This window comes from Xenopus laevis, chromosome 1L (assembly GCF_017654675.1).
Source record: "Xenopus laevis strain J_2021 chromosome 1L, Xenopus_laevis_v10.1, whole genome shotgun sequence".
Taxonomy (NCBI): Eukaryota; Metazoa; Chordata; class Amphibia; order Anura; family Pipidae; genus Xenopus; species Xenopus laevis.
In genome coordinates this window covers 10,507,546-10,520,011 of record NC_054371.1, presented here as the reverse complement: position 1 = coordinate 10,520,011, position 12,466 = coordinate 10,507,546, and the positions used below count along the sequence as shown (strand labels likewise).

The 12,466-nt window shown below is 42.2% G+C and overlaps 1 protein-coding gene, 1 long non-coding RNA gene and 1 pseudogene across 2 annotated transcripts in view; 1 reads left to right on the top strand and 2 right to left on the bottom strand.

Annotated features, from left to right (window-relative positions):
- The window catches only part of LOC108697437, a 33,882-nt gene that overhangs the window by 10,415 nt on the left and 11,001 nt on the right, over nucleotides 1-12,466 (bottom strand). The window lies entirely within an intron of this gene.
- Nucleotides 5,385-5,437, bottom strand: LOC121396355 (annotated as a pseudogene).
- Nucleotides 10,042-12,466, top strand: part of dctn1.L (dynactin subunit 1 L homeolog) — a 51,194-nt gene continuing 48,769 nt past the window's right edge. The window contains exon 1 of the mRNA XM_041560921.1: nucleotides 10,042-10,283. Coding sequence (XP_041416855.1) covers nucleotides 10,251-10,283 — 33 coding nt within the window. The 5' untranslated portion in view covers nucleotides 10,042-10,250. The remainder of the gene's footprint in view (nucleotides 10,284-12,466) is intronic.

The window sequence follows — 12,466 nt, the reverse complement described above, 5'->3', positions numbered from 1 at the left end:
ATTGTGCACATGCTCTGTCTCACTGTATAGAAGATATGGTATATGAAATGTGATGCTAACACCCCAACAGCCACACAGGAACCAGTTTACATATTTTCCTTGATGTCTGTGAATGAATTGGAACCAGCCATGGCATGGTCTCCTTATCTTGATGAGATGAAGAAAGCTTAGGTTTGCCACTGACCAAAGGCTGACTAACCTGAGTGTATGATATAGATACAGCAGAATCCTGCATCCCAACTCACCAAACACTTTAATATGTAAAAACACCAAGAGCCCAGGTATCTCCTTGTAGCAACAGAGCAAGAGGTTGACCAATGCCATGTTAACAATGATCCTGTCCAGAGGCTGGAAAACCTTCTTCTTAACGGCATTGCTGATAAAGGCCAAGAGAAGGATCAGGTTTGCAACACTTCCAAAAAGAGTGGAGAAATAAATGGTTACAGACACAATATCTGTTCCACTTAATATCATAGTTGGTTCCACCTTTTATATTCTCCTTAAAATGCTGGTTTGTCTACTTCATGGCCGAGGAGAAACATCTCATCTTGCTTCCTTCATTTGTCTGTATCATGCCCTGGAAATGCCTCGTTCCTCTGCTAATCAGCTGAAGGCTGGATCCTTTATAAAGGCTTGTGCTGAGAGAACTGTAATTGACTTATCTGTATATCCATGGCTACCTTTCATTTCCAGTTAAAAAATATTGGATTTCTGGTTAACAGTGGTGTCGGGATAATATTTCAATAACAGCTAAGCACGGATGTCTGGTGAGACATGTTTGTTCCTCTGACAAATCCCTATGGATTAGTAATTCAGTACAAGGAGTAATGAGTGTAAGGTGATTATGTAGAAAACCTGCTGTAGGCTCACTCCAAGATTAAACTTTAAGATCAAACATATCTGAGAAGTTTTATTTGTATATGGACTAGGGATGCACCGAATCCAGGATTCAGTTTGGGATTCGGCCGAATCCTTCTGCCTGGCCGAACCCTCATATGCAAATTAGGGACGGGGAGGGAAATCACTTGGCTTTTTGTCACAAAACAAGGAAGTAAAAAAAAGTTTCCCCTTCCCACCCCTAATTTGCATATGCAAATTAGGATTCAGATTCGGTATTCGGCCGAATCTTTTGAGAAGGATTCTGGGGTTCGGCCAAATCCAAAATAGTGGAGTCGGTGCATCCCTAATATGGACTACACCATGTGTGCCAGCATGGTTTTAATTTAATTGCCTTTTATGAGGTGAGCAGGTGAACATACTCTCTCGACCAGGCTAGATGCAGTTCAGCAACTACTTATCCCTGTGGTACAACCACCTGCTGCCGGTCTTCTCCTTCATCTACCCTGGGTAATAAAGGTAGTTTCCCAGAGGCATGCAAATTGTACTTCAGTTTTTTCCATCGCTCCTTTTCTATTGGTGAGGAGAACGTACGGTTCATTATGACCCAACTACAAGGTGACCCACAAGTTTGGGCACTAAGGTTACCCCCTCTGATCCTGCCTGTTTTTCCCTAGAGGTATTCTTTAGTACCATGGCCATTCTATACGATGACCTGGATCCTGCTACCTCTGCAGATCCCGCGATTCTTAAACTCCACCAGGGGAAAAGAGCAATGAGTATTGTACGGAATTCCACCGCTGGTCAGTTGAGTCTGGGTGAAACCAATACTGCTCTTCGTAGCCAATTCTGGGTGGGGCTTTCTGACTATCAAAGACAGTCTGGTTAACGATCTTCCTCCTTCCACTGTGGATGACCTCATGAGGTTAGCCATCCAAATTGATAGGAGGCAAAGGTGGGCTGAAAGGGGTACATATCACCAACTCTCTCGTTACCTCTTCCGCAGGAGGAACCCATGCAATTGGGGGTCACTCATCTGTCCTCTGAGGAAAAGGCTTGAAGGCGATCCCAGGGTCTGTGTATTTACTGTGGGGATAAAGGTCATTTCCTTATCCATTGTCCTAAGAGGCCGGGAAACGTCATAGCCTAAATGGAGAAGGAGAGCTCCATTTGGGTTGAGAAGTTTCCTCTCACCAATTTACCTCTAGGATCTTGGTTCCTGTCATTTTGTCCTGGTCTGGGGGTTCAGTTAAAATATCTGCCTTTGTGGATTCTGGGGCAGTGGGGAATTTCTTAGATGCTGCCTTCACAGTAAGGTATAATATTCCCCTTATTCCTCCTATGAGAATTAGGACAATTGATATGAGCCCATCTGGGTCAGGTCTGGTAACGCAAAAATCTATGATGTTAACCATGTGTACTAACAATAATCATTTTGAGGAGTTATCGTTCCACATTATTGATGGTTCTTTTTGTTCTCCACTAATTTTGGGATTATCCAAGTTACAGGTACACAATCCCCACATAGATTGGGTAAATTATTCAGTGGGGATCTAAGTGTATAGCTTCTTGTTTAATTTAATTTCTTCTCAAATGGTGGCCTCTTTAGATGGTTTACCTTATGCTGATTTAGCCGATGTGTTTTCTTAAAAAGCCGCTGAAACACTACCCACACATAGGCGCTACGACTGCCTTGTTGATCTGATCCCAGGGTCTACTCCTCCTAGAGAGAGAACATATCCTCTTTCCTTGCCTGGGGCTCAAGTTATGAACGATTATATTAAAGAAATTCTTGAAAGAGGTTTTTCATTAGACCCTCTGATTCCCCTGCAGGTGCTGGGTTCTTTTTTGTGGGCAAAAAGGATGGGGGCCTTCGCCCATGTATTCATTATCGAGGCCTTAACAAAATCACGATCAAAAAACGCTATCCCCTTCCGCTAATCTCTGAACCGTTTGATCAGGTAAAAAATGCTACCATTGATACTAAACTTGATCTCAGAGGTGCATATAACCTTGATAGAAAATTAGATAGAAGGAGGTATCATTTTATACTAAAAAAAAAAAAGGATGGAGGGGCTGCTTCCTTGGATATCACCATTCACACCAGGGAAATCTAATAATAGAATGCAAAAGGAAGCGCACATTTAGGGGCACGTTTACCAAGGGTCGAATATTGAGGGTTAATAAACCCTCGAATTCGACCCTCGAGGTAAAATCCTACGAATTCGAATTTGAAGGATTTAACGCAAATCCTACGATCGAAGGAAAAATCGAAAGATTCGAAGGATTTTAATCGATCGAAGGATTTTTCTTCGATCAAAAAAACCTTAGCAAACTGATGGGGAAGGTCCCCATAGGCTAACATTGTAGCTCGGTAGGTTTAAAGTGGTAAAGTAGGTAGTCAAAGTTTTTTTTTTTAAAGAGACAGTCCTTCGACTATCGAATGGTCGAATAGTCGAACGATTTTTAGTTCCAATCAAAGTCGTAGTCGAAGGTCGTAGTAGCCTATTCGATGGTCGAAGTACCCCAAAAAAACAAAAAAAACAAATTCGAAGTTTTTTTTATTTCAAATCCTTCACTCAACCTTAGTAAATGTGCCCCATAGAGTAGTAATGTCAATTAAGAAAAGTAATGAAGCCCATAGAGCCACAGAGTGTTTAAAATAGTGCCTGAGAGCTATATTGCAGAAGATCCACCACTGATATTCCTCGATTCCCCCTGATGCATATAATAATGTTGGTCCTTTGCCTTTTAAGTTCCCTCCAGTCATCCACCAAGTAGTAAAACAAAGATATAGAGCAAATATAGTACAATATTGCTTTAATAAATGTTAAAAATCACCACAAAACAACCGTTTCTCTACTCACAAGTATAGCCAGATCATAGTAGTAGTACCCAAAGCGAAATAAAAGTCTGGGCTTCTCTGGGACCAGGAAGGCTTCTCCTCTTGAGTCTGATTGGCACTTGGACGTTTTTCAACCCAACTTATAGGGATACTGTCATGGGAAAACATGTTTTTTTTTTCAAATGCATCCATTATTAGTGCTGCTCCAGCAGAATTCTGCACTGAAATCAATTTCTCAAAAGAGCAAACAGATTTTTTTATACTTCGTTTTGGAATTTGACATGGGGCTAGACATATTGTCAGTTTCCCAGCTGCCCCCAGTCATGTGACTTGTGCTCTGATAAACTTCAGTCACTCTTTACTGCAAGTTGGAGTAATATCACCCCCTCCCTTTCCCCCAGCAGCCTAAAGGTTCACACAGGGCGTTGGGGAGATTTGGTCACCTAGTGACTAATCGCCTTGTTTTTGCGCCTTCCCTGTTCCTGCGCCGGCTAAAATGAAAAAAAAAAAACAAAAAAAACGCCGGCACTAATCACACGCTGCGGTTCATTTTCCAAAGTCGCCCGAAGTCCCACTGAGACACATTCAGTTACATTGAGTAGGAGAAATAACTGCCTGTCAGAAAGTGGTTCCATCCTAAAGTGCTTGCACAAGACACATGACTGGGGGCAGCTGGGAAATAGACAATATGTCTAGCCCGATGTCAGATTTTAAAATTGAATATAAAAAAAATCTGTTGGCTTTTTTGAGAAATGGATTTCAGTGCAGAATTTTGCTGGAGTAGCACTATTAACTGAGGCATTTTGAAAAAAAACATGTTTTCCCATGACAGTATCCCTTTAACAATGGAACTATGGAACAATTCACTTGAAATCCAGAATGTGTGGAAAAAATCCTTTGGTTGTTTTTGGAGGGCAGCAATCACATTTTTTTCAGATTTGTAATTTTTTTCATCCATCCTGATTTTTATCTGCTGCAGAAGTGACCCTAAGCACTGATGCCTTTAATTTTTTTTCTTGGCTGTGAGAACAAAAAATTATTGTGTGAACTATTCCTAGTTGTTAGATCAGGTGTAGGTAAAGGTCCTCTTTTTATCCTTATTGTATTAGGTTCCTCCAACAGAGTATAGGAGCCGCCACTTCTCCTTATCTTCATAAATCCAAATCACCACTCTGGAGAACCAGTATCATCAATCAAGTGATTCTTTATTTGGTAGCACTACATGTTTCTGATCTATCTGATCCTTCCTCAGGTGCCAGTGTTCACAGTGTACATATCCCCATAACCCAACATTTAAACACAAGAAAACCACCAACAAGATTGTCAGTTCCACAATGTGGCCAGACTTCGTTAATTCAATTAACAATTTCCAATGCAGTATCAATCAGTTTATTCAATGTTGCCACTGAAATGTACAGTGGCAACATTGAATAAACTGATTGATTGTAACAACAGGTATGCAAAATTTGAAACAATGTTTATACTAATACTATTGTAACTATTGCCTTAAGTGTCATGTACTTCTGGAGTAGGCCCCTTGAGGGCAGTACTGCATTGGAAATTGTTAATTGAATTAACGAAGTCTGGCCACATTGGAACTGACAATCTTGTTGGTGAAATACAATATATAAGTGTCATGTGATAAAAGACAGTAGGAGGAGGTCCCTGCCCGTAGAGCTTACATTCTATGTGGGTGTGTAAAACTGGCTCTAAGAAAGAACCGGCTAGACAAATAGTAAAAGAGCTGTAATACGAGTGCACAGCTTAGAGGGAACATTGACACTGGGTGCTTTAGTTCAAACAACAAATGGTATGGGGAGTACAGCTTTAACAGAAAACTTTACCCCCAAAAATAATTAAGCAACCGATTCTTTATATTATATTAAGTGAAATATTAAAGAATCTTACCAAACTGGAATATATATTTAAGTAAATATTGTCCTTTTACATCAGAAATACTGCAGCTCTAACTGTAACAGGAAGAGATCACCTGACCAGAAATACTGCAGCTCTAACTGTATCAGGAAGAGATCACCTGACCAGAAATACTGCAGCTCTAACTGTAACAGGAAGAAATCACCTGACCAGAAATACTGCAGCTCTAACTGTAACAGGAAGAGATCACCTGACCAGAAATACTGCAGCTCTAACTGTAACAGGAAGAGATCACCTGACCAGAAATACTGCAGCTCTAACTGTAACAGGAAGAGATCACCTGACCAGAAATACTGCAGCTCTAACTGTAACAGGAAGAGATCAGCTGACCAGAAATACAGCAGCTCTAACTGTAACAGGAAGAGATCACCTGACCAGGAATACTGCAGCTCTAACTGTAACAGGAAGAGATCACCTGACCAGAAATACTGCAGCTCTAACTGTAACAGGAAGATATCACTTGACCAGAAATACTGCAGCTCTAACTGTAACAGGAAGAGATCAGCTGACCAGAAATACAGCAGCTCTAACTGTAACAGGAAGAGATCACCTGACCAGGAATACTGCAGCTCTAACTGTAACAGGAAGAGATCACCTGACCAGGAATACTGCAGCTCTAACAGGAAGAGATCACCTGACCAAAAATACTGCAGCTCTAACTGAAACAGGAAGAGATCACCTGACCAGAAATACTGCAGCTCTAACTGTAACAGGAAGAGATCGCCTGACCAGAAATACTGCAGCTCTAACTGTATCAGGAAGAGATCACCTGACCAGGAATACTGCAGCTCTAACTAACAGGAAGAGATCACCTGACCAGAAATACTGCAGCTCTAACTAACAGGAAGAGATCACCTGACCAGAAATACTGCAGCTCTAACTGTATCAGGAAGAGATCACCTGACCAGAAATACTGCAGCTCTAACTGTAACAGGAAGAGATCACCTGACCAGAAATACTGCAGCTCTAACTGTAACAGGAAGAGATCACCTGACCAGAAATACTGCAGCTCTAACTGTAACAGGAGGAGATCACCTGACCAGAAATACTGCAGCTCTAACTGTAACAGGAAGAGATCACCTGACCAGAAATACTGCAGCTCTAACTGTAACTGTTAATTGGCTCATGTGACCCTAGGATCTCAGGGGGGCAGGCCTTATTTTTTAAAATGGCAATTTTCTATTTAGGATTACCCAATGGCACATACTACTAGAAAAGTATATTATGAAAATGGTTTATTTACATGAAGCGGGTTTTACATATGAGCTGTTTTATTCAATATCTTTTTATAGAGCCCTACATTGTTTGAAGGGTATAGTTTTCCATTAACTGCAATTACTGAGCATAATCAGTATAGAAGGTTGGCAGCCAGACATACAGAGCTGATATAGTTGGAGGAAAATAAAACTATTGTGAGCCTGAGCTACATGGGTTATTTATCAAAGGCTGAGTTTTCTACCTCAAATAAACTATAAGGGATGCATGGAATCCAGGATTCGGTTTGGGGTTCGGGGTTTTTCAGCAGGATTCGGATTGCATATGCAAATTAGGGGTGGGGAGGGAAACCACGTGACTTTTCGTCAGAAAAAGTAAAAAATGTTATCCCCTTCCCATCTCTAATTTGCATATGCAGTTTTAGGATTCAGATTCGGTTCTGTATTCAGCCAATCTTTCGCAAAGTATTTGGGGGTTCGTCCGAATCCAAAATAGTGGATTTGGTGCATTCTTATAAACCATTGGTGCCCAAACAGTAGCTCGTGAGTAACATGTTGCTCTCCAACCCCTTGGATGTTGCTCCCAGTGGCCTCAAAGCAGGGGCTTATTTTTGAGTTCCAGGCTTGGAGGCAAGTTTTGGTTGTATAAAAACCAGATGTACTGCCAAACAGAGTCTCCTGTAGTCTGCCAGTCCTCATAGGGGCTACCAATAGCCAATCACAGCCCTTATTTGGCACCACCTAGGAACTTGTTTCATGCTTGTGGTGCTCCCCAACTCTTTCTGAATGTTGCTCACGGATGAAAAAGAGTGGGGACCCCTGCTATAAACTACTGTATGTTTGCTTATTTATAGAAAAACTGGAATGAATGCAATCAGAGGGGGTGGGTAGCACAGATTCCTCAAGGTAAAGACCCCTCTATGAAAGGCTTTATCCTCACTGTAGTCTGTACAGACATCGACCTGACCAACCAGGGGCCTGAACCACTAACACTCCTGAAACTCATTAAACAAAGGGGACCTTGTACAGTCAGAACTTTCGATAAATAAGCGTATTCCCTGTAAATTAACGTTAGCAAAGTTACCTTAAGTGATGCGGAGCCTTCCATGGCGAAAATTTGCCCTTTACTAAATTTGCCCTCATGAGATGTTGCACTCCTGTCTTACCCACTCCCTCACCTGCCTTACCCACTCACCCTCTCACACCCCCCACACATTATTACTATTAACACGTATCTATAAACATACAACATATTCCATAGATAAATGTTTGTATACACTGTACATACAGATTATATACAGAAAACAACCTATACAAGGAAGAGAAGGCCCTGCCCAAAATAGCTGACAATCTACAAACATACACAGGTCGGACTGGGGAGCCTGGGGTCCACCGGTGCTGCTGTCCCAGAGCCCCCCAGAGCCCCCCTCCTGCTCTGTCACCGCTTCACCAAAAAGGGGAGGTTGTGGCTTGAAGAAACCCTCAGATGTGGGATCTGGGCCGGTGGAGTCCACAAGAGCCGGGGGCCCACCAGGTTATTTCCCGGTGTCCCGCCAGCCCAGTCCGACCCAGAGAATACACACATTCTATACATTTCATATACATATTATCGGCTGTCACTGATACATGTGACTGGGCTGCTGTCACTTACCTGACACTCACAATAAACATGATATATAAAATCTAGCAGTCATTATATATAAAAATATATAAAATCTAGCAGTCATTATATATAAAAATATATAAAATCTAGCAGTCATTATATATAAAATATAGCAGTCATTATATATAAAAATATATAAAATCTAGCAGTCATTATATATAAAAATATATAAAATCTAGCAGTCATTATATATAAAAATATATAAAATCTAGCAGTCATTATATATAAAAATATATAAAATCTAGCAGTCATATATAAAAATATATAAAATCTAGCAGTCATTATATATAAAAATATATAAAAATCTAGCAGTCATTATATATAAAAATATATAAAATCTAGCAGTCATTATATATAAAAATATATAAAATCTAGCAGTCATTATATATAAAATATAAGATATAAAATACAGCAGTCATTAATACAAGTCTGATGAGCAGACATAGCAGCCTAGAGAAACCAACAGTCCAACTCTGTATAATCCTCCTCACTTCACAACAATGGTATAAATGATATTTACAGTCTCAAACTACGAGATTCTTCTAACAGACCATCATAATGATAAGTGGCAACTGGACAAATAACCAGCTAATCCCTAGTGATAATAATAAATTGAAGTGAAGACTTCTACTTGGAAGAATGATCGTTTGGATTACAATTTTTTTTTTTTTAATTATTTCTAGAATAAAGCTGAAGACACATATATAAGCTACCCAGTGTTCCTAGGAGTAAAGCTCTGCTCTATAAGTCCATATTGCATGTTGGTACTACAGAGAGTTAGACAATAAAACAATACTGCCTGGGAGTGGGAACATGTGCCATAGAGCAGTGTGAAAGGAAGAAACAAATGGGCGATATACAGTTAAATCCAACCGAAGCTCTTCAGTTCTTCAGAGCAATCATGTCTGACTCACATATATACCGATGTGTTACTCAGCAGAATATTATGTACATAAGAGAAAGTGTATACGGAACCTACTTACTATATAAATGACATATTTCCCCTATAGGACATGTACAAGCTTATTGCAAATACACAGTGACAGTTCACTGACTGTAGCACCTGAACCCCCTCCTTTTTCTGATCTTTCCTTCTTGCCCTGTGCTCTGCATTTTATATTATGTTTTTTATTTTGGTGCTAAATGCTGCCTGTGTGTATGTGACGTGGGGGTTACGCTGGGCTTGTAGGGGACACTTGCTTTCAGCCTGTATAGAATAAAGATATGATCATCTGAACATACAGTTGAAACAACAAATTCCTTCATTTACTGCGTTCAGAAAGGGTCTGTTTCTTCTATAATGTTACTTATAACAGATGGTTTAGACAATAGAAAGCTATGGGCATTCAGGATCATAGTAAATCATAATCTGGAGTTGGTCTATGATCCCCCAGGGCTGCGAGCTGTGAGTTGGCTCCAGCAAGTGTCTAGCACTAGGACCCTGCAGCGCTGGCAGCCTGAGACTGTGATGCTGCACTGGGAACAGACTGTCTGCACTGGGCATCCTCTCTGGTAGCCACTGGGCATCCTCTCTGGTAGCCACTGGGCATCCTCTCTGGTAGCCACTGGGCATTCTCTCTGGTAGCCACTGGGCATCAGCCGAATATCTGGGCTTTGTGGGGGCAGCGGTGGGAAGCCCAAGACTGGATGAATATGATGTGAAGGCAAGACAGGTTCCTCCTATGCCAGGGGCAGCCATGCCAAAGCCATTGAATGTGGAGAGAAATCTATAAGAATAAAGAGGAATCCCATCAGCATGGCCCAGAGTAAGCGGCACACCTACAGCCGGGTAAGTCCATCCTGTGTGAGGGGGGGGGGGATCCTGGCACCACATAATGGGGAAGCTGTTGTATAGGGATTACTGGTGGCAGTTGCTCCTGTTCTCTGTCCCCAGCGCTGATGCCAGGGAATTAACCCCCTGTAATGCCAAGAAAAAATGGGGAGCCAGTTGTGCAGATAGGGCCACACATCTGACCTCTTGTCAGCCCCCACCCCGGGAATGAAAGTTTATAGATTCCTTGTTCTGCGCAGTTAAAGTTCCTTGCCAGCGCCTACAGAATCCGAGCTCTAGGGTTGGCTTCAACATGATCCCCTAGGCTTCCTGGCACTGAGAGGGTTAATATGGGCCTGAGTGATGCAATGGGTGATGTCGAGCACTGGAAGGGTTAATTGTGCCCAGTAGCTGGGTCAGGGGGTTCCTCTATGTCCCCCAACATTTCGTCACTCATCCCTTTCCATATGGATATACCAAAATATTGGGGCACCAGTCACCCTGTTACAGTTCTTATTTAGCATTTCACCCCAAATCTCTTCCTTTGTACATTACAGACCAGGCCCCACAAACCTCTGCTTTAGGCACCCCTATAATCTAGTGCTTAGGGACCCCTTCTGGAGGCCGCGCTATAGCTTAGGAACCTACAGTTTGGGGGGTGCTACAAAAGGGGTGTAACATGGGTATATGCAATGCACATTGTAAGGTCTCGGCTTCAGCTGTATTAGCCTCTTGAATTGGCACGGCCATTCAATGCAGCCATATTTAACCCATAACAGGCCGTGCCAATTCAAGAGGCTAATACAGCTGAAGCAGAGACCTTGCCTTTTAATAGAGGACCAGTCTATAAAGATACTGACACACTGTATGGGTGAATGAGGGCCCATCGGCACGGGCACAGTACTGAAAGGGTTAAGGGGAGCCAGTCTATAATAAAGCTCAGTCCATTCGAGCAAAACCCAGTTTGAGGTCAGGCCGTGCTGACTGTGACTTTATCTGCCCCAGTGGCCTTTCCTTTCATGAGCCGTGCCCCAATGTACAATACACTAGCCAAAGTTATTCACTCCTTCTGAGGCCCGGATACCCCGATACAAACCTGTGACAGAATCCAATAGAGACAGTACTAATAGTAATGGACTCCCTGTTATATATTCTGTATGTATAGCAGGTGTAGTAGTGAGAGATGGTGTCTATAGTAACAGTGGATAATAGTCTCTGGGAAGGGAGTGTGACTGTGGGATAGCAGGTATAGTAGGGAGAGATGGTGTCTATAGTAACAGTGGATAATAGTCTCTGGGAAGGGAGTGTGACTGTGGGATAGCAGGTATAGTAGGGAGAGATGGTGCCTATAGTAACAGTGGATAATAGTCTCTGGGAAGGGAGTGTGACTGTGGGATAGCAGGTATAGTAGGGAGAGATGGTGTCTATAGTAACAGTGGATAATAGTCTCTGGGAAGGGAGTGTGACTGTGGGATAGCAGGTATAGTAGGGAGAGATGGTGCCTATAGTAACAGTGGATAATAGTCTCTGGGAAGGGAGTGTGACTGTGGGATAGCAGGTATAGTAGGGAGAGATGGTGCCTATAGTAACAGTGGGATAATAGTCTCTGGGAAGGGAGTGTGACTGTGGGATAGCAGGTATAGTAGTGAGAGATGTGTCTATAGTAACAGTGGATAATAGTCTCTGGGAAGGGAGTGTGACTGTGGGATAGCAGGTATAGTAGGGAGAGATGGTGTCCTATAGTAACAGTGGATAATAGTCTCTGGGAAGGGAGTGTGACTGTGGGATAGCAGGTATAGTAGGGAGAGATGGTGTCTATAGTAACAGTGGATAATAGTCTCTGGGAAGGGAGTGTGACTGTGGGATAGCAGGTATAGTAGGGAGAGATGTGACTATAGTAACAGTCGATAATAGTCTCTGGGAAGGGAGTGTGACTGTGGGATAGCAGGTATAGTAGGGAGAGATGGTGGGGTATAGTAACAGTGGATAATAGTCTCTGGAAGGGAGTGGACTGTGATGGAGTAGGGAGAGCATGTGTAGTAACAGTGGGATAATAGTCTCTGGGAAGGTGAGACGTGAGATCTAAAGTGTGGGATCGTTCAACACTGAGTGGGAAGGAGTAGTGCGTGGGATAGAGTGTATAGTAGGAGAGATGGTGTCTATAGTAACAGTGGATTAATAGTCTCTGGGAAGGGAGTTGT